The 22,727-nt window shown below is 42.7% G+C and overlaps 2 protein-coding genes across 9 annotated transcripts in view; one reads left to right on the forward strand and one right to left on the reverse strand.

Moving 5' to 3' along the window:
* Positions 1-22,727, forward strand: part of LOC6611031 (calcium uniporter protein, mitochondrial) — a 41,519-nt gene that overhangs the window by 11,471 nt on the left and 7,321 nt on the right. For all 8 annotated transcript variants that reach the window (XM_032719742.1, XM_032719744.1, XM_032719746.1 and 5 more), the window contains one exon: positions 76-172. In XM_032719742.1, the coding sequence (XP_032575633.1) occupies positions 76-172 (97 nt within the window). The remainder of the gene's footprint in view (positions 1-75; positions 173-22,727) is intronic.
* On the reverse strand, positions 1,023-22,350 carry LOC6611033 (protein javelin). The gene is made up of 7 exons (XM_032717896.1): positions 22,332-22,350; positions 22,049-22,238; positions 9,383-9,894; positions 8,628-8,955; positions 3,191-6,791; positions 2,557-2,803; positions 1,023-2,216 (listed from the first exon to the last, which is right to left on the reverse strand). The coding sequence occupies exons 1-7, from the start codon at positions 22,348-22,350 to the stop codon at positions 1,294-1,296; spliced, it is 5,820 nt and encodes a 1,939-aa protein (XP_032573787.1). The 3' UTR covers positions 1,023-1,293.

Consider the following 22,727-nt stretch of genomic DNA (forward strand, 5'->3'; position numbering starts at 1 on the left):
TTAAGCCGCAACCAATAATGCGAAATGGAGTCATTAATTTTAATTTGCAAACATTTTCTCCTCCTTACCCCACAGCACTTACGGCCATGTCATGAGCTCCAGCAGCACAGAAGCTTCGCATCAACGACGGAGGATGGCGAAACGGACAAGCATAAAAAACCGACGACGGGAGGTGAGTGGGAATTTGGAATGGAATTGGATGGAGATATTTACCTTGCAGATATTTTGTAAATATTTTCGTTTAGTGCGAGATAACTGATTGGATTTGACAACTTTGTGGGAGGGTGTTAATGTAAGCTTATCAATCATCCCAATCGCAGGTCACAGTTCGAGTCAGCATGTGGAAGAGCAAGCAGATGATAAAATAAGAGAACAGAAATCGAAATCCAATCAATGCTTATTTAAGTACCGAAAAGGGGATCCGGGAACTGAGAAAGGTACCAATCCCTGCAGAGCTCAAGAATTTAAAGAATCAAATTCGGTATCTGGCACTCAAAGTCTGAAAAAATATAGAAAGCTATATAAAAGAAAGAAGTCAGGCTTTTGTAAGTGTATCATGACAACAAGAATTTTAATTTAATATATTTTCCAAGATCAAGTTCAATCACTCAAGAAGAGAATCAAGAATAGGAAAAGAAAGAAGAAATTGATACTAAATAGAAAGAAAATGAAAAAAAAAACTTGTAATGGTAAGACATTAAAATTTTCAGTTTGGAAGATTTCTTAATTGACTAAACGGATGAAGTACATTAGCCAATTGCTTAAAACTTAATGGATTTGGTTACGAAATTCCGCTCCCCTTTCTAATCATTTTATTCCCCTGCTTTACGTATTTGCATTGGATTGCACATGCCCATAAATTATCGATTAATTAAAGATAAGTTTGACAAATTAGTGACCGTTGTGGTCTCTCATTAACCGGCACTTTGAAATGTGATAGATAATTTCCGTAATGAAATAGTGCGGGTTGCCCATTAGGCTACTGAAAATTAAATGCATAATAAATAAATAGTCGGCAGCTGTCACAACTCGATAAATAAATTGCATATTTATTTAAGCATAAACTTACAATGTACGGTTGTACAGAAGTTGGTTTTGCAAATTAAGATTAAATATTAATATATATCATACTTTGGATAGTTTATGGTATAATCTTTTTGGCTTTACCTGTAAAGCTAAATTAGGCTACCAATATGGTTAACTACGAGATGTGTTTTTAGATTTAAGCTTTAACCCGAAACCCCAAGAAGTCGTCGTTGCCGTTTGTGTTTCCATTGAGCATTAGTTTGCTGATTACATTTTGTCATCCAGGCTGTCGTAGAGCTCTGCATCTGTGGGTATTTTTTCGGGGCTTTCCTCCACTTGGGGTGGTGGCTCCTTGCTGGGATCGTAGACCTCGAACTCCTCGAACTCAATCTCATCGTACTTGCGCCGCTCGTAGATGCTCTTATCATTGGCCACATAATGCCGAACTACGGTCTTGTCCACCACTGAGTTACTACTGCTCGCATTGCTCAGTCGACGCTCTGGAATCGGGGCAGTGTGTGCAACTATCGAGGCCTGACTGTGAATATCAACGGGCACAATGATTTGCGATGGGGCGCTCTTCGTCAGCTTGATGGCGGCCTTTGTCACGGCTGCTTTTTCCACATTTTCCTCTACTTCGCGCAGTTGTTTTCCAATTTTCTGGCGCGGTGCTTCGATGGGCTTGCCCTTGGGAGGATTTGCCGTTGTCTTCACCAGCGTGTAGGCCAAGTCAACGTTTTTATTGCGGCAAACTTTGTTGGCAGCAGCAGTCGCAGCGGCAGTTTGCAGGATATTCTTATTCTCAGTCGCATCGAGGCGTATGTTCATGGCTTGACTTTCGTATGTGGGCACGGCGTCCACAGCGCCATTCTCCTCCGGCCGGCCATTAAAGTTTTCAGCCTTCTCCTGGGACTCCTGGGGCATCGTGTCTCCAAGCACATTGATGTGATTATTTACTGTCACTTGGCGGCGCGGCACATCCTCCTCCGGCTCCTTTTTCGTCGACGTTATCTGACTCTGACTGTTGATGGTCACTTGGACATCATTACTTGCCGTTGTCTGATTCGCCTCAAAGTGATGTACCATTTTTCGAACCACCTCGCTGTCGGCGGTGACCTCATCTTCTCCAGTTCCGGCCAACTCCAGGCGACTGCTGCAGCTGTTCGACTTTACCAACTTAAATTTGATGCCTATACAGTGAAAGAAAGGACATAATCATTTCGGTATTATGCTGTCATTTGATTTGATGAGCATATGCTGTGTCATGAAGTTATAAAAATATTTACGCTGTTTATACAAGTCAAGATTTTGTGATAAAGCGTATTGCTTACTGCTTAGTAACTTGTTAGTGACTTGGATTACAAAAAATATTAAATAAGTTTGCTAGATAAGTCAACTTTTAAAACAAAACCACAGAACAGAAGCACAAATGCCCTCAAAAAAAATCTTTAAAATTGTTCATAACGAGAGTGCACCTTGTTCAACCCAATTATGAGTATGGACCTGGCCAGGATGATTCTCATTACCCACCTTGATAGGAGTCCTGCTGCTGCTCAGCTGCAGCTTGTTTGGTTTGCAATCGATGTTCGCATCTCTCGCTCGGGAGGCACACATTGCAGGCTTCGATTTGACGGATTCGGGAGCGGGTGGCACTCCCCGTCATCGGTTGAGTAGTTTTTGTGGACGGAACTGTGTTGCTGGTTGCGGTCTTGTCCATCACCCTTCCTCCGTAGTAGGTGACAGTTGAGCCGCACTCCCTTATCTTGGCCAGCACGTCCTGAAGGCAAAAGGAAAGATTAGATGACTGGCTGCTATCAAAGGCTAATGGTCCATAAAGCCGCACGCAAAAGGACCGCACCCCATATGGTACACAAAAATAAAAAAGAAACTAGGCTTACGCAACCAGTAGCTCGAGCCAAACACGAAATTTCTCCATTTAACTCGAATTAATTAAGTTTGAAACTTTCAAGCAGCTATATTTAAATGAATTTAAAACTATCAAATAAGAAACAGGAATTTCGAAAGGAGCTAACTTTATAAATGATTAACCATAATTAACGTGTCATGAATTATAATGGGCTTATCTCAAGTATGTATTGATAAGATTAAAATAACAAGTGTTTAATCAATTTGAAAGCTAACTCGATTTTTTCTGTGTACTCACATTGCTGACGTAATAATTCTCGCACATGTCCTGCTCCACATCGTCCTCGTACTGGTCATCCTGTTCGTCGTCCTCTTCCTCCAGATGTTCTCCATTTTCCTGCTGGTCAGAATTTCCCAAATTATTTTCATAAATTTGCCGATAAAGGGATTCATTTGCTCCTGGTCCTCCAGCACCCATACACCAGGTGCGTCGGCTGGCGAATTTAGCTCGAGCTTTGGCATTGGCAGCATTGCTATTGTGCCTCCGAACAACGTCCTGAACATGGACATCCTTGCAGGCCATCACCGGGGATTCCTGATGATGATATTCCCCGCAGGGGGAACTTAAATCACCACTGGAAATTCCACTTGATAGACTGGCATTGTCCCAGTGCTTCGCCTTGTGCTCCTCCAGCATCTCCATGCCTTTGGGTTGTTCTTCTCCTCCATAACTCGTATCAATTGTCAGGTATCGGTAACCCCTAGCTCTCCTCGATTTGGGACTCAATTGACAGGCTGAGCCACCAAACTTTTGCTGGGATTGCACCAATAATCCCTGACCGGGAGTTGGCAGGACATTCTGCTCAAAAAAGCGACGAACATTGCGAACTGTGTCAGGATCTGGTAGCTCATCTTCGTAGAGCTCTCTATTCACCCGCACAGGTTGGTAGAAGAAATGTCGTTTGGCAGCCGCACCTCCCGTTTGTCTTTGCCGCGTTTTTCGTGGCTGGGAAGCGGAGGCATTAACAACCCGTGGAGGCTTCGGGGGTGGAACAGTCGTAGGCGTAGTTGTAGAACCACTGTTAATTCCCACCTGCAGAGGTCGTTCTATTTTGGTCCTTACAGGCTCAACTATCACCACATTATTGTTGCTCAGCAGCTCCTGGAAACTATATTCCTGCAGGTACTGAATTAGACCATCAAACTGGGCCTCCTTTTTATTTCTGGTCGAGAGGAAATTGTTGCGAATCAGTTGCTGAGACTTCAGAACCTTATACCTTATGTGATCGAACTGATCCTGATCCTCATCTGGGTCCTCCTCTCGTTCCGGAGCAGCCTTTACAATGGTGGCTTTTTGGGCACCCTCACCTAGTTCTACAATTTCAATAGAGGGATGTGGCATCATGCTGCAGAAGTCATTGCCAACAGCGGATTTATCCGTGCCTTGTGTTGTGGTCTCTCCACCCAACTGGAAGTGAATGCCTGGCTGGGTTTCCTTTGCCGGCTGCTCTGTTTTTAGTGTTTCCGGTTCATTGCCCGCCAGTTTGTTCCAATAGCATCGGACTGCATCCACTTTCTGCAGATATTCATTAGCCACCTCACCACCCGGCGAGCTAATTGTGCTGGCTATGCTCCTGGCACTGCTCCTCCTTCGCAGGGTGCCACCTGCTCCTCCGCCCGCAACTCCTCCACGTCCATCCACCACATGCAGTATTTGGGGTCGTGACATTTTGCCCCTGGAAAAGCTCGAATCGCTGCTGGAGGAGGGCAAAACCCTGACAGGTCGGGCCTTGTAAATTGGGGCACCAGTGCTAAGGATGCGATGTTCCAGCGGTTTGCCACTCGAGGAACTCACAGAGCGGCGAAGAGGGCGCTGAACGAGATTACAAGTTGAGCTCGAGTTAGAATTTGTTTTCGGGTTGGGTTTGGGTTCAATCCTTTGGCTGGTTACCTTGCTCTCCTGAATTGCCTCCTTCTGGATGATATTGTTCTGAGCGTCGGTGACGATTATTTGAAAGGATGGCTTTATTTGCTCCTGTCGCTCGCGGATTTCCTGGGCACGACGCTCGATTAGCTTGCTGAAATTGGCCACCTCGATGACGGGCGCCTCCTTGGGTTGTTCCGGCTGTGAAATGGATACGGACAGATTGTCCTCCTCTTCTACATCCGCTACAGTATCCTCCTGTTGAGACTCCTCGGTCAAAGGTGGCGGCGGTGGTGGCAGTGGTTCCTCTTCCTCGTCGTCCTCAGCCTCTCCCTTTATGGATACTTGCTCTTTTTCTTTGATTATATCTTGAGACTTTGTCGTCCCTTTCACTTCAATTTGCCGCTCCTGTGCGGAAAATTCCTTGTTTATCTTTGGCTTTTCTCTTTCCCGTTCCTTGTCCTTTTCCTGAAGAGCCGCTGACGCCTCTTTTTCACGTTCTCTTTCCCTTTCCTGGTATTCCCTTTGCCTGGCTTTTTGATGGGCGCGTCCAAAACGTCTAATGGAATCGTACGTTTCTGCCCGGGTCACCTGCTGCTCCTTTTTGGCTTCCTTGCGTTGCTGCTGCCTCTGCTGATTGTAGGATGATCTAAGCTCCTTGTCGATGCTCTCGCAGACCTTCAGACTAACTCCTATGTTAACATCAGGCAGGCTATGATACTGATTCTCTGCGAGATTGGACTTGTTGGCAGTGACCACGAAAGAGTCGGTTGCCTGGCGTTTCAGTTCCGGCGGTTGCTGCTTGACTTCCTCCTGTTTTAGCTTACGCTTTTCCACTACTGCCAGGATCTTGGGTTTCGGAGTGTGTTCTACCTTTAAAACTTGTGTAAAGATCTGTGCCTCAACTTTGGCTGTGCTGGTTATCAGAGGAGCAGGTTGATCTTCTTGATTTGTGGCCTTTTTGTGCTGCTTCGCTTGGGGTTCATAAACCGTGTCCTCAATTGAAATGTGTAGTAAGCTGCGGGTTTCCAACTCGCCACTTTCGCCACAACTAGTGAAAGTTCTCTGCTCGAAGGACTCGCAACTTTCGCCAACTAAAGTACAATCTGAACTATCTTCTGAGGAGAGGTAAACAGAATCATAAGCTATAAGTTTGTCCAACTGTTCGTTGTGGTTTTGCCTTAATGTGCTCTCACTATCGCTGGTCTGTGGTTCCGTGGGCGTGGTCAGACTGTCCACAACTTCCTCTCCAGTTTGCTCCTCCTCGCCCTCCTCACTGCTTTCGAAACGTGTCCTTGTTGTTGTTGTAAGACTTATGATCTCGTAGCTCTCCTCACCGTTGTTACCCTGCTGGTAGATCTCCTCGATGTGGGTTAAGTCGTATTCCTGTTCCGAAAGCGATGGACTATCGGTCTGATCATCTGAGTTACTGGTTGTAGTCTCTGGGAAAACACTGCTCTGGCTGTGTTCTGGACAAGATTCTCCTCCCGTGTCCAGGTGACGTTGCAGGCAATTGGAGTGATGGTTATTCCTGTTCTGCTGCTGTCGCCTTGATTGATAAATCCTTGGTCTTTCCTTGAGCAAACTAGCTGCCACCTGTTCGAGAGCTTCGAATTCCAGGGATGATGGTTGCTGCTGATCCAGATGGTTCTGATGCAATGAATTTTTGAAGTAATCCGAGTTCAAGCTCTCCAAGTCGCTCTTGTCGTTGTGCCAAGGATGCAATTGCTCACTCAGATTCAAAGCCAAGGCGTCCAAGCGTTTCAGATTATCATAGTAGACATCAAAGTCACGCGATTCTCTGCTAAGCCGCCTATGTTGCTGCTGTTGATGTTGCTGGTGCTGCTGCTGTTGCTGCTGCTGATGCGAATCGCAAGTGGCCGAGTTGCTTCTCTGGCTCTGGGTGTCATCCGCCGTAGGCTGATCCGCTGGCTGCTCACCCACCAAGGTCGCCTGATTTTGTTTGCCGTTCAATCTGCGGGTGGGAGAATCGAAACGGGAGGATGAGCTCGTTAATGATGCCATTGTTTTGCATGTTGGCCTATCATAAGTAAATTACATCTAATGGAATGATGCATGCCCTCTGCACTTCTCCAACCATACTGTTTTGGCCTCGTTCAAAGACCCTCAATTGCAAGTAGTTTCAGGCATGTGATGTCTAAATCAATCAATCCGCACAAATCAGATAAATCAACAGAAACCTAACTGAGAATGTCAGGCAGTCAAAAGTGGGTTATTGTTTGTCATTCAAATGGGCATCCAACTGCAGCAAAAAAAGGAGAACTGCGACAGGTGGTTGATAGTATTGTACAAGCAAACATGAAATTAAATGTGTCAAATCGGTGACGAAGGTAAGGGCCATAGAAACGTTGCAATTCTAATGGGAATAGCGTTTAAATGGATTGTCAAGTTTTTTTCTTATTTGTCTGCGTGTAAAAAGCAATTTGTGTTCAATGAAAGGTAATCAGTAGCATTTAAAGAAAATATGAAATGTGAAGATTAAAATATTGTAAATTCTGAAGCCATTTAATGAATTCCATTTTTTGGTTTTATTGATTTCAATTATTTTTATTACTGGCTTTCAATTTAATATTTAATTGCCTTGATTTTAACCACCCCAATAATCCGTGGAATAACGAATCAATTTCATTCATAAACTACTGAACCTGCAATAATTATCTTTATTGATTTCAAACGAGCTACTTGTCAGGGCTACTTGTCTGGTTCCAAAGACCATTCAATAGAGATCTCAGAGCTAAAGCCTCCATTATCCCACATCAAGAATGAGCCGTCACTTTGGACCGGATCCGTTTCAGTTGCACATTGCTCTCGGGCGGGATTTTGTTGATGGTTTACTCAGCCACTTGACGCGACGATTTGCGGGAAATTAAATAAAAGAAGGAAAAGACTCCAGCAACAGAGCGGGAAGGATGTGATTCCGAGAGCCGTGGCAGCTCGACAACTGCAGATGCCATTGTCAGGATGCGCAGGATAACGCGTGTGTTAATGGCAGGACGAACGAGTGGCGCGTAGCTAAAAGCTTTTCCAATTCACTGTCACATTGCCGCTGACTCACACCACTTATACAACTCATACATGCAGCTGCCCAAACAATTGACAAACAACAAACTTTTGCAATTTTAATTAAACTAGCAAATGTGATATGAAAAAACCCAACTCCGCACTAAACTTTTAGTGCTCATAAAAACGAAACGTTCTTATGTAACGTGCTTAACCGTTCGATAGTTTGCACTTTGCAGTTGTCACCAATCTGGCTTAGGTTAAATCGACAACCGCAGGTTATGTGCAGCAACACTGACCCCGGGATAATGATCCTGACAGGCCAGTCAGGTTCAGAAATAAAAAATGCGCACACAAACCACAGAAACCACCACCAGCACAAACGGAAAATAAAACAGCGACAACAAACCGACCGCAACAATTTGGCCGGCGGCTTTTTTTGAATTATTTAAACTGAAATTTGTGCCGAGACCTGTTGAGTTTGCGGCGAGCGTCGCTCAACGACTGACGACTGGCACGGCCAAAATCAGCTCAAATCGCGTCGTGCCTACGCGGCGTATGCGTGATGGCCAGGCCTTAAACACTTGAGAGCAAGACAAAGCTTAGCTTAGTCTGTCCCACTTCAGCTTAAAGTTTTAAATGTAATATTTCTAATCTCAAAGAGAAATATGAGAAACATTAATTTTAAAAACTTGTCAACAAAAATCTGTGCAAAATATTTTAAGAATGTAAAACAAAAACCTGTACGATTTCATTTACATATGTAGTGCAGTGTTTGTGACTCACTTACCGGGGCGATTCGCGGAAAAATCCGCGATTAACGAGCCGGGCACGCGGTATTAGCTGCGATCGGCGACGACTGCTGTTGGCCGATCCAATTTGCAGGTCGCTAAATGTCTCCTCACGTATTACGGCCAAACTGCGCGATCTTCTCAAGCTGCACGATTCGCTGCCCAAAATGTCCAGCAGGGCGTTTGCAGCGGCAGTGGTTGCGGCGGTGGTGGCACCACCATTTGCCTTGCTGGCTACTGTGGTGGGGCAGGTTGTGGTTGTCTCCTTTGATCCTACAGCCGTTGGTGTTGCAGCCGAGGGCTCAAAGTGTTCATTGATTGGTAGTACTGAGAAGGAAAGGGAAAGTAGAGGGAAAAAGGTTAAACAATGCAGTATTGAGTTCATATTTTTTATCACATTCACTATGACGCATTCTCGAAAAAAAACATTTACAAAAATGTAGGTCAACTTGTCTTTTGTTAGATTTTGTTTATAGTTTAACAAGTTGTATACGAAAACAAATATGTGCCTATAGCAATAGCAATCCATTATTTTGCACGTTCAGTCAAGTATTATTAATTGTATTTGTCAATAAATTGTACGATGGTAGTAAATCATCAAATATCAATAGCGAGAAGATAACATCATATGATATTTATGTATTAATTAGCCAGACAATTGAAATATTTATGCGACACTTAAACTGATATCTTATTCATCCTCAATAAACGACATGGCCGAGTGGATCCAATCCACTCGAAGGACGCCACTCACCCGCGTAGCTATCGACTTGGTCGAGCGGAGCTTCCGCATCGAATCGCCAATAGAACTCGGCGATGTCCAAGGCGTTCTCCTCCCGCTCGAGTTGCGTGTAGTCCAGCGATCGGGCGTTCCTCAGCTGCCCGTTTCCGCTTCCGGCCCCGCCCACCCGGCACTGCGTCCAGTGAGGCTGGGCGTGTGGATGGTGGGAGTGCGAGCTGGCGTGCTGCAAATGGTGGTGACTCTGCTGCTGCTGGTGGTGCTGATTCACCTGGCTGCTGTGGTGGTGGTGTAGCTGCTGCGAGTGGCGACCTAAGCCAGTTCCAGCTGCATCATGACAGCTGGTGGCCAAGTCGAGATGGGAAACGGATTTGTGCGTGTGTCTCCAGCCAGCGGCTCTCAACTGCGGACACCTCGGATCGTGTGTGGCTTGCTGGTGCTGATTGTTGTAGTAATGTCCACCAGTGGTGTCCTCTAAACGCACCCGATCCACGTAATTGTGCTGGTAGCTATAGCTGTCCTTGCCTCTGAAAAGGATAAATATGTAGAAATATTAATAGCTCGGGTTTAGCTATGAATTCGCAAAAGGGCATTAATCATTTTTATTGCACGTACGAACAATATTTTTTGCAATGCTTTAATATTCATATTATTTAGCCAAGCTTTGTTGTAATTCCGAGGTCATAATTTACAATGGTATTAGTTCTCAAGCCATTAACATGATTTTATGCAATGATAAGAGCTATAAATTTCAGTGTATTCGTATATAAGTTTAAAAATCATATTAAGGCAAGACATACTTGGACGATAACACTTGTATCTTCTGTTTTTGGCTAGAAAATTCATTTCATTCGCTTGAAATAGATTGGCGTAACACGTGAGAAATTGACTCTATTTTATGAGCCATTGCCACCTGTCCGCCAGTTAAATTAAGCGCCAAAGGTTATTCTGCAGTCGTAAACATTAGTTTTCCTTTCGACTGGCATTGCAATCATTCAGTCGAGCGAAACGCGTACGCAGACGATTCACAGACTGCACTATAAAAGTCAAACAGTTTTACGAGAGCAACGAGAACAGAAAAGTTTGTTCCTCGAAGCGTTTAAGCCAAAGGACTATTTGCTTACCACCTTTCGCCACCACCATTACCAAATGATGTGTGCCTGTGGGATGGTGGGTGGTTGGGTGGTTGGCGGAGTGCAGTCTTGACTGATTGGGGGAAAATTGCTTAGCCAGCAGCTTTTTTTACCTGTGCTGCCAAATGAAGCGTGAGAACCGCGCCATCTGTGAAATGCCGGAAAAGTCAGAAAAGCTATTTGCCATTTGTAAAATGGAAAGCGTCTGCCACGGATTGGCAGATTGATTGCGGAATTGCTGCTGTAGTTTGCTGGGTACTGGGAATTCTGCGTAGTACTTTTGAGTTATTGCCGCAGCTTCGCTTGCAGATACTTCACTGGTCATGGTTTGAAAACATTTAAATGTTTCTTATAGATTGTCATAACATTTTTATGATCGTTTTTTATTACTCAAGATTTCGAGTTCTATGGAAAAGGACACGAAATGTTTTTCAAGTACACACAGTTGCTGATATTCGGGTTTCAAAGTCTTCTTGGTCTCAGATTGAAAGTACAAATTTCCAGAAAAACTTTTCATATAATATAACGAAAGGTAAACGAAGACTATATTAATTATTTAGAAAGTTTTAAAATCGCGAGAGCATACTATAAAATTACTAGATCTGATACCCCTTTTTGTGGGCTGGGATACTAGGCCAACTTTCCGACTAATCTCCGCCTAATTTGCATCCCACAAAATGCCTTCCAATGCCAGAAGTTCAGAGTTGACAGCAGGCATTTTCCATTTACCCGCTGCAATAGTTTCCGTGTTAATTGCAGCTGTCTCGGCAACCATTGCTCCTATGTGTCCTGCTAAAGTCCTCTTGGAAAGGTGGTTGCGGATGTGGAGGAGCAGGATGAGCTGGCTGGAAGCTCAGCACATTTTACCGGATGGTTGCATTTTAGATGCGAGTCATTACAATTGCAAATGCTGCCAACTAATGCTTAACTGTGTGCGGATTCAGGATTCAGGCCGCGCCATCCTGGCGGCTCTCCTGCCGTTTGTCCTTGTTCCTTGTAGCGGCGCCTGAGTTTATGGACCGAGCAGCTGACATAAAAATAAAAAATAAAGAGCCAGAAAGTGCTGAGCACTCGCACTCTACTGTGCCAACTGCTTAGCATTGGCCTGGCCTCATTTGTCCTGCTCTATTGCCGGTTCCATTACGTTTTTGGCCAACCTAAATTTAGGGGCTAACAACTCACACACACATACCATTATTGCTAGGGTTAACTGTGGATGTTCATTCACTCTTTCATCATGGTTTTTAGCCATTTTGTAGCACATTTTGTTTGTATTTCACTTAAAAGTTAATTAGGCGAATGTCCACACTGTGGAATGCGTTAAAATTGTTTAGTTGCATGTTTCGCAGCAATATGGTTTCAACGATAATATCTCACTTCTTTTACTTTCATTTTGGAGGCGCCAAGAGTTATTTTTCCGCTTTCGTTTCCTTCCGATTGTTTTGCCTCAAAATCCAAAGATTTTAATTACCCCAGGCAATATGTTCGTTCGGCGCTGAATATAAAAAAACTTGCTAATTGCTTTTAATGCCATTTTATGACTGACAGCCGGGTTTATAAACATTCTGCCATACTGCCAGAGTATTTCTCAGTTTTCGCACAAATACAAATTACGAATTCAGTTTGCTTTTCCAGTCACGTGTTCGCTTTTTGTTTCGTTTAAACTTGATTTTTATTGTGACACGCGCCGAATTAAATTTCTCACTTTTCTACAACATCTGCCCAAGGGCAATAACAAAATAAAAAACGCATCAAAAAAAAGTCAATGCGATTTGCGTGCGATTACTGAGCGATTTTCAACGCGCTATTGACCAAAAAACCAAACAAACAAACCGCCTATAACGGTTTTAAATAAATAATGAGAAAAAGCTAATTAAAAGTTAACAAATTATTTAGCACAACTCAAAAAAACACACATTACTATTGCTACTGGCAGTATCGAAACAAAGAAGCTGAGGCCTTTAAATAAGTTTAAGAGCAGCTAATTAAATTATACCACAACAAAAAAAAAAAGGAAAAATGCAGTGAAATAAACACGTTCGTGCCAAAATGGAAATGGCAAAATCGCGCATGACAGCGCCAAATTAATTAACACAGATATCTATCGGATGAAAAACAAGCAAAGCGGCAAACCGCCGAATACCGATTTACATGAAAAGCATCATCCCAACAAACAGCCACCGAAGCATAAACTCGCAAAAAATAAATACATAAAATCATTCGCAATCGGCATCATTCTCACACGGCCGGCGGCCAGACAATAGGTTTTCAATTGTGCAAAATAGAATTAATATAAAATAAAAGAACTGGAATAATCAGAGCGTATTGTTCAAGACCCCACCGATCTGAATCATCTCTCATCCATTGCGATTGTACCGAAATGGTAGAAACCCAACAGCAAAACCTGTCGAAAATGTTGCAAGAAGATGGGGTACGGCCTCCAGCGACATTTCGAATGACATTTTCCGAAAAATACGATATTTTTCGCTTGTCTGCCGCAACATCGTTACTAAAATCGCTGTGTAGGTCAGCAGAGTTGGAAATAAATGCTAAATCAATTTTCTGCTGCTGTAACTGCGGTTGTCCGCAAATTGCATTTCAGCCAACTTCTCTTTCAACGCGGACCTGGCTCATAAATTAAGCGAAAACTTACTCGACTGCTGCCGGCTCTGTCAATGAGTGGACAAATAAGTTGGCCATTTGTCGCAGGACACTCAATCATCTGAAGTGGAAACTGGTTACGTACCGGTAAAAGCAAACTTAGCTGAGGGGTCGATACTACCGGAATTAATGGTTTTCAAACAACTAAATAAGTGTGTAACTTGGGGCTACCTTTCGGCTTATTTACTCCTCCACTCAATATTCTTTATTATGTTGGGAAATTAGGAATTTAGGCCACGACAAAATAATTTGATGGAGCTTTGTAACGTTTTAAGTTTCTCTCGCTAAATATTAAAGACATTTAAGGTTATATTCCAAGTAAGCTTGTTTTGCATAATTTAAGTGACAAATGTCCAACACATCACATCACATCACACATTTCATCCTCCAGTTTATCCCCAGATTTACCCCAATTAATGGTTAATTTTCCCAAACCCAAATGAATGTAGCATCTTACCCAAATGACAAATAAATTCCTTAAATCATTAATGCCTTTAGATTAATGGTTCCTTGCATTGATTCCTGGAGGCTTTTGGTCACATGCTAATGATGAGAGACCTTCTTCAATTTATCACATATATTGTCTCACACACAAAACAGTGTTGATGATGTTACTTGGGGTTTTGTGGGTCACATCTTGAGTCCACAGTGCAAATAAATAACATTCATCTTGTTCGCTTTTTGCCACATCCCATTTTAGCCCAGTTGAATGCTTTCTATTGATGGCGCCCGCCTTTGCACAGTTTGTTGATTTTTGTGGTTAATGCAAAATTGAGTTTATTGTCCATGAAATGGCTAAAAAGCTATAAATACCGTGAAAGAGAAAAACGCGCGCGGTTTTCTTTCTTTCGATTTGTTGGTGGTTGCTTTCCACCGGTTTTCACTCGCTTGTTGCCGCTTTTACGTCTCTCGATCGACTGAAGTGGTGAAAAATGTTGAGCGCATGCGCGGCTGCTATTCGTGGCAAGTGGCGACTGCGCAGCAACTGCTCTGCTGACGTCTCAAATAATACTGTTCATTTGTTTGTTATTATTTTGTTAACCTTTTTCAGTGGCACGCTGCCCCGCCTGCCACCTTTTTTTCTTTTTCATTGTTATTGTTTGCCTGCAGCAGCAACAATGGGGCAATTTTGAGTCTCGAGTTTCAAACTTTTAGACACTTGCGCTGGTTTTTATTACCAGCCGAGCTGCGCCTCGTACTCTTAATGAATTTTTCCAGTTTAATCGCAATGGCAAAGTGAAAAGTAATTTGGCGCCCAATTAAACCGAAAACCAGTAGCCAACTCTGCTCTCATTATCGAGTCGAGATGTTGGCCCCCAAAACTGCAATTGCCGCACCATCAAATACTAATTTGTAATCCGCACGAGGGATCTGCGGCACGAGGTGAAAGGTCGTGGAAGCCCTTTCTTGCTGGAACCCTTTCGCCAGCTCCCTCTGGAGTTGATGCCTTTTGAATGACAAATGAGCTAGGTCTGCTTCTGTTGTGTTGTTTAACTCGCTGGGATAAGCTGTTAAGTTCGTAAAACAGTGGGTGAAGTTATAGAATAATATATATATATAGTTAAATTAATTTCCAAGCGCCTTTGACTTTTAAGCTCCATATATCATGCACTACAAATTCTCGCAATTATTGTTGAACGAGAGTTAGTTTTCCTAAATTTGCGGCAAAGTTTTCCCGCCACACTAGAATTCTCAATTTGGCCCACTGTGTGTGGTACCATGTGGCAATGCTCGTGAATAATGCAAAACACAAAGTTCCCAATGGCATGGGGTCGGCTGATGGGCTGTGGGCCCGGCTCTCTGGCCTTTCAGCCCCAGCAATGAACTCAAGTGAACTGTGGAGCGGCAAGTACTGACTGAACCCTTTTCCCCCACACCCAACTCACTTGCTGCTGAACTCTGGACGATGGCAGGTGTTTCGTGTTTCGTCATCGTGGAGAGCGGCGTCACCTAGTCAAAACTCGGAATTCGGGGCTCCAATCTGCGAGCCGCTCGCCGCACAACAACAAAGCCGGCGGAAATGCGTTGCTCACTTGTAATCATGTAACTCGAGCGGATGGCAGCGCGTTTCTCATCATAAAGCGGCAAAAACGAAGTATTGCAGCACTCAGTGCACTGTGATAAACTCAATTAAACAATGTCTTTATTTATATTCATATTATTTAATAATTTATTATATATGTCTAAAAGTACACACATGAAAATCAAACTTCAAGGTGTCTAAAAGTATGCTATCAAATGCGTGCAAAATTATGATTTTCCCTAATTGAAGTGTGACTTTAAGCCTTTTTTTGGGTTTAGATTTGCTTATATTTTTAAGGGGAATATATGATTTATTCTCAGTGCTTTGTCGCTCTTAGCCATTGAGGTAATGAAAGAGTGAGGAAGTGAGGCACTGAGGCAGTGAAGCGCAGAGCAGCCGTCAAATTGATGCAAATGCCGTGGACGCGGGGCAAAAAGAAACGGCTCCCAAATGGGCCGAATCGCTCTCCCGCACTTGCCGTTTCTTTCTCTGCTTTTGGCCAGCAACTCAAAATGAGATTTTAATATTGTGACATGTGGCCGCGATGAACGCATGTGTCGCGAGCAGAGTTTTCCCTCATTCATTTCACTTGTTTTTCCAACGTGGTCGAATTGGTTGCCATGCACGCATGGCTCGAGCTTTTGATTGGGGGTTTCTGGTGGGAATGGGCTTCCTGTTTTGTCGCCTTTTGTTTTGACTGCCCCGATCTTTCAGCTTATGCACCATATATACATATGTACAATCCAGCTTTCTGCCCAGCCAGCGTGACCAATGAAAAAATTTGGGCTCTTTTGGAACCCTTTCATTGCAGCAGCGCTCACAAAAGAATTTTTATTTTTAAACACGATGTACGATTTTTATTTGGCGGCAAGTGAGTGGCTTTTTGGCGTGTGTATAACGAAATAAGTCAAGTGTGACTGGAGATGGTTTTTCGGAAATATTTTAAATGGCCTTTGAGCGGAACTGGTAAATTAAAGTTCTAAAAGTTGAGCGGGGCAGCACAGATGGAGTAATAGGATTTTTAATTGGCACGGTGTGATGTAATATAGTCTTCTTGTGAAGTCTGGAGCTTATTATTGCATTTTATTTTTTAGTTATAAATAAGAAGGAAATAAGGAAGTAGAATTTAGATGACTTAACTTAGTTTGCATTCTCTCTGCTTAAAAAAGTTTGGAATCTATAAATTCGTTTTAGTTCTCGATCTTCTAATGGAATTAGTTTGAGTAAAAATAAATTACCCACAAGGATACCATTCAACCACCAGTGCTTTCTATACCTACTATAGTGTTTTTTCCTTGCTCTTTCCAAAAACGAACGTTCCTGCCAATTTATCCAGCATCAGAGGCAGCATCACGTCCTGCATAAATTGATACGAATTACACTTGTGCACCCCAGATGATCCTTTGAACTAGAAAGCTTCATACTTGAGCTACGCTCGACCCCCTCACCCCTTGTCTGCCCTCTGGCACTATCAAATTAAATCCTCCAGCGGAATATTTTATATTGAGACGTGTTTCGAGATGGAACTGCGTGTTTTGCAGGCGAAGGAACAGCAGAGACAACAATGCATTTGGGACAATTCGCAGTTGCCCAAGGTATCGTTATGCAATTTAAATTTTGTAGACAGGTGCCAACTTACTTACTTTCTACTGCATATATTAAATGAAAGCCCAGATTTGTGTTCCCAAGTTCAGTGTATTTACAATACTTTTTCCGCTAGTAAATATTCGGATATAATATAAACATTAAGAGGTCTGTAGAAAATTCACTACTAATTAGTTCAAAGAATTCAAATTTTAAACTTTGAATTTTTTGCATCTTTTCATTGCAGTTAGCAACTCTTTTAGTAAATGAACAGCAAAGCGAAACAGAGCTGCATAAATAGTTCAAAGTGCATCTTGAACGAATGCAACGAAATGGAAATGAGAACTTTAAAATTAGGACAAATGTTGCAAATCTTCTTGCACCAGTTCTGCATTTACTATTAGCCATGTTTTCAAAATCTTGAATGTTTAGCGACTCGTGGACGCTTCTTACAAGTGCCAGGATCTCTTGAATTCCCAAGTCCCATCTCTTCTGTCTCCCCGAGAACTAATTTCTGCATGTCTTTTGGCTTTCTCCGCCCCAGAGCTTTCACTCAAAAATAAGCGTTCTGTTGGATTTTCCAACTTGTGTGTTTTTCTGCGCCTTTAAAGTTGCCAAAGAGCTGCGAAAGTGCAGCCAAACAATAAATAAAACATATGCCTTCCGTTTCTATTTTTCTCCTTTCCATTCTACTTATACAGGCCCGCAGTGCATAAAAGCCAACTTAGTACCATGTTTTTGTTTGGCTTGCTTTTTTTCATCCTTCTTTTCAGAAAATTGCAAACTTGTTTACGGTGTTTTGACACATAAACAAGCATGCATACATTCATGTCGGACGGGTGGAAAAAGTTCTTTTATTCCGAATTATTCCCGCACTGCTTATGGAAACACTATGACATCTTGTTAGGCCATTCCGAGCACCAGATGGCTTCCAAAGTCAAGGCAAATATTGGTCGACAAGTGTATCAAGTGCACTTGGAAATATAACTCTTTTCCTGGCAAATAATAAGGATTAGGGCATTTAAGTTTTTCAACTATTCTTCGTGGAATTAGTAAACAAATAAAATAAAATATTTAGAAATTTTAATTTTAAGCATATTTATGATTTAATGTACTTAGTTTCTTTCCGTGCCGCATTATGCGCAGCCAGGGAAACTATTGTAATATGGTAAATATTTATTTTCAGTCAGGGAAATGCAAACACGTGCAACAAATAGAAAGCAGAGTGTCTATGTAGTCAGATATGCAAATGCTGTAGGTGCACATGTGCTTACTGATTCGACAACCAGTCAGGCGATGGATGTACGATGAATCCACGAATGGCTAAGTGAAATGCACTCAGGAGCGGATTCTTGGAAATAAGAATCGTAGTTGTATAACTTGGGAAAACAGTTAAAGGAATTACTTTTAAACACCTTTGGAATTGGTAACTTAAGAGAAAAGTTAAAGGATCTAAAGTCATAGTCCTGTATCTAGTCTTAGATACATTGTATGCTAATAGTTTTTAACCACCCCTTGCATTGCTCCAAGTTCCCTCGTGTTGTACTCCATAATATTACATTAGCTGGAGCCTGGTGGAATGCATCTGGTTATGTTCGCTTGTCAATTTGTGCATGGCATTAATCAATTGCATGTGCAAGGCAAAATCTGGGCGGGATAATCGGCCAGATGATGGAGGCTGGGATGCTGAATTTATCAGACAGCAGACACGAGACTGGGGAAAATGTTTAACGCTCCGCCAGACATTGACAATCTGAATCTCGATGTCTGTGGAGTTGCAACGGAGGGGGGAAAGAGAAGCAAAATAGCTGGGTGGGGAAAGCGATATTCGCTCGTTACGCCTTTTGCCTGTGCACACGTACACAATACATGTGCAAGTGGGCTGGCAATTTTGTATAGCCTGCTTCTAGGTGTTGCGCTTTTCCTGCTTTCCTTGTCCTGGGCTCGTTTGCGGAAATTGTCTCAACTCTTGCTTCATTTCCCTGGGTTTTCCAGCGCTGCTTTCTGCTGCCATTTGCACACATTCAGCGGCAATTTGTGGGCTCTCCGTCATTCCTGCTTTAGGCCCATTTCGCTTCATTTAGCCGTCTTTGGCTCGTTGCTCCTTTTTCACTTTTCATTCTCATTGTGCAATTTAGTGTGAAATATTTATTATACCGTCAGACAGTCGTCGTCATAAACCGCAGGCGTTGTGGGCGTAGATAAAAAATGCAATTATTTCGTACTTTACATTGACGGCAGACGTACAAACTTTTTTCACATTCTAATTGGTAAATTGTTGGTGGCTAAACTGGCTATCCTTCGTCTGTCTCACTCTCGCAACTGACAGTTTTCCATTTTCCTCCTACCAATTACTATTTTTGTTGCTGTCAAATTAAATTTGTTGAAAGTTAAGCTACCAATAGACGAGTTGTTTTTTTTTTATCGTGGCTGTTGCTCTATTTTCGGTTTGGTTTTTGCATGCCACAATGTGCTCGAAACTTTTTTAATGAACATCGAACGTCCATAAAAGTGTACGATGCAATGGAATTTCGTGAAACTCCCGCTCTGAAAGTCAATCCAATTTGTTCATCCAAGTTTAGAAATTTATTGTGCCTTAACAACATCTCTAACGATCTTTTCTACATTTTTACTCTTTTATTTACAGGTGAGTTGACAGCGTAAAATAAGACTAAGATGGGCCAAGAGAGAAAAGTACAGAGAAGTATGCCTAACACGTAATGCTGACACCAACACAAACACACATACAATACAAGCACACCTGCACACTGTACCTGTACGAATCCGTCACCCAAATGCACTGAGAGAAAAATTCCTTGTATGCAAAAGGATTCTAAAACAGTTTCATAGTTCGTAGTTTCAAATAACAGAAAGAGAATTTCAATGAAAATATTCATATGAACTCTAAAATCTGTGGGGTGTTAAGATACTTCCACCAAAGGGTCTTAACACCCTTGGGATTTCTTTGTTACCCTTTTCAAGTTCTATTTAGAAGTTGTTTACAAGATTCTTTTCCATTTGAAGAATTTTTCTTCAGTGCCCAAACACAAAGACATTCTTTTACACAGCAGTTACCATAAAAATGTAGAGCTCGAATGATACGTGACTAAATGTTGGAGGCTGCCAAAGGTTAATCTTAACCCATGCCCCCATTGACACATACATCCGTGCCCGTTTGTTCTGTATGCATAAATCGATTGGTGTTTACTGGCCCAGTAGCCAAAAAGTTGTTATCGAATCGCGTTTGTATCTTTAACATCTTTATGTAGACACCTCCGCCCACATGGCCCCCACATATCCCCCATTCATCTTCCGTTTCCGAGTTGCCAAAAGCCCGTCGATACATTACCGCCCCTCGGAACACGCATTCTATATGCAAATGAAGCGACTGCCTGTCGGCTTTTCAGAAACTCCGTGTGCGTTCAGCAGCGAAGGCAACACAAGGCCGTCGAAATAATGGCGCCAAATATGGGAGAACAAAACAAGACTTTCGGTTGTCAACGGGATCAATTCGATTTTGGCCAAGCAAGGGGGAAGCATCGGAAAGTGGGCGAATGTTTTCCGGTAGTTGCTGGTGGCCGAAGCACAGAAAAACGACAAATTTTCTCAAATGGGATGTGGCTTAATACAACAGGGACTTTAAATTGGAGCTTGCAGTTTTTCAAGAGCTCGAAAATGCACTACGCAATCTGGACTGACTTTAAAATATACTACAGAATAGATTTGTAGTTCCAAATTAAATTTTACTTAATTAGTACATTTTTTACTTGCTGTTGAAATGAGCAAATTAAACTTAACTCCAAATGTTTTGAGCAGCTATAACCGCTCATTAATACAATACTTTTTATATCGAAAAGTTTGAATTTCCCATGAGTTCTTAGTTTAGACATCAACAATAGAAACTTAAGTTGTGGTGATTTAATTAAAAATACTTTGCTGAGAATGCTTATCATTATAAACTGGAACACAATATATCCAGCCACACATCGAAGGAGAGACGTAGAAAGCCATTTTAATTGCTTTCGGCCAACCCTCGTCAGTTTTTGGAGCTTATGCACTTCGCCGCTCCGGTGGCGGCAGATTGGAATTTGAGCAGCGCCAACAGCTGTCAGCAGGGAGCAGCTGCCACGCCCTCGTGGCCCAAGCCCGCCCTCAAAAGGACTCATACTGAATGAGTGCATACTAGATGCCACGCCCCGTCCATTTATTCCAGTATTTATCCAACTCATGTAGGCGATTTTAATTGCCGTTCTTTTTGGCCATGTCCTCCTCAGTTGTGGCCTCAATTTGGCTTTTCTGCCATTTAATTAATTGGCAAAGTGTTCCATTTCTGGCGGACATCCAAAGCTATTTGTTTTTTCCGCACCGTCAATTAAATTCGCAAATCAAATCGATTTAAAAGTCATCGCCAAAGAGAATTTCACTAATTATGTTTGTGAAAATCATCACAAATTATTTTTTCCACTTTCACCTTTTTCTCAGTCAGAAAGTTTTTCTCGCGATTTTTCTGACCCTTGCTCAACTTTTGATAAATCTTTTTTTCCTCAGCTTTAGCAAAAACACCTGTAATTTATTTGACTTCCTTTATCACAGTTTTCTCTTGTCTGAAAACATTAATTATTTACAATTCCTATGTATTTTTAAACATTTCGACTTGTCGCTTGGCAACTTTATTTTCAATTAAGTCAACTTTTTAAGTGTCACTTTTCAAGCTCAAAATTTATATTTGCCCTTAGTGGCTTTTCTTCAGCTTATGCTAGCAAATCCTTACTTCATTAAACACTAAAATTGCCCAGTCAGCCCAAGCTTAAATGGACGACTTTTGAACCCTTCTGTCTTAGGCGACCATTTGTCACATCCACAAAATGTGTCTCCTTCCCCAAACCGCACTACATAAATATCGATGTTCAGTTGAGGCTGATTAGAGAAGGGAACTAACTGGGTCGGCGGTTACTCACACGCCAGCAACTTTTATGGCTTACCAGGAAACCCTTCCCGTCACAAACGTCTGCAAGGATATTTTATTAGCTCCCCCATCTCCGGAGTACTTGACCCAGAACAAAATCCTTGTTACACTAGGCAAACAAATGCGGGTTGGGTTTCCTCATTTGTCTTAAAGGCAAAGTGGCAAATGTCAAGATTTACACAAGCCCCTTATTGAATTCGATGTCGTCACTAAGATTAACCTACTATTTGGTGCATAAATCAATGCTTACGGGGCTCTGAAGTCTATGTGTTATTTTTCTGAGTGTGATTATGCTGTAGCTGGGTGTCACTTACCGCTTTTCCCGCTGGCGTGACGACGACGACGTTTGTGACGTTCGAAAATATCCGTTGCCCATCGTGCCGCCATAGCAGAGGCTGTGACTCTGTCCGGAGCCTATTTTGACGTGCAAAATGTGCCGGACTCGAAGGTCGACCTTCCACGGGTAGCCCGAGTAGTTAATAGTTTCGTGGCGGGGCAGGCGGCCTGCAAGTGGAAGATAATAAAACTGCGGCTTGTCATTTAATTTGCGTAAAGTTTGTGCATTTAAATAAACTTGCTCGAGGCGGCTAAATATACACAGGCACGTGGAGCACATGGAGCAACATATGGCGGAGGCGTTATCTATTTAATGAGCGACCAAGTGGGCGAATGAGGAGAAGCAAGCATCCTCCAGGCTCCACACGTCACTTGGCTCACTCAAAATGTCGCCACTCGACGGCCTCAATGTCCTCGTTGTCGCCACGTCAAGTGCTTAAAGAGTTCAACGAAGCGTTCTTGGGGTTCTTGTCTTGTTTTCCCACCGGTCCGGGAATTACATACCGTACATACAGAGGCAATCAGTGTAGTGGGAAAACACACACAATTTCCGCTCGGTGCGTCCACAGTCCAAGGTGAGGAACAGAGTTGGGCAGTCAGTTGGTTCTGGGCCAAAGGCGGCGCCTCAAAGCGGAGATTTCGCACAGAACATTGTTT

The sequence above is a fragment of the Drosophila sechellia genome, chromosome 3L, assembly GCF_004382195.2.
Source record: "Drosophila sechellia strain sech25 chromosome 3L, ASM438219v1, whole genome shotgun sequence".
Lineage (NCBI taxonomy): Eukaryota > Metazoa > Arthropoda > Insecta > Diptera > Drosophilidae > Drosophila > Drosophila sechellia.

What these genes read in the sequence shown, in the direction of transcription:
- LOC6611033 (XM_032717896.1), bottom strand. An exon ending in AGAATTATTACGTCAGCAAT is followed by an intron (nt 2,804 to 3,190) that starts GTGAGTACACAG and finishes TTTTGCCTTCAG; the next exon opens with GACGTGCTGGCCAAGATAAG. An exon ending in GCAGCAGGACTCCTATCAAG is followed by an intron (nt 2,217 to 2,556) that starts GTGGGTAATGAG and finishes TTCACTGTATAG; the next exon opens with GCATCAAATTTAAGTTGGTA.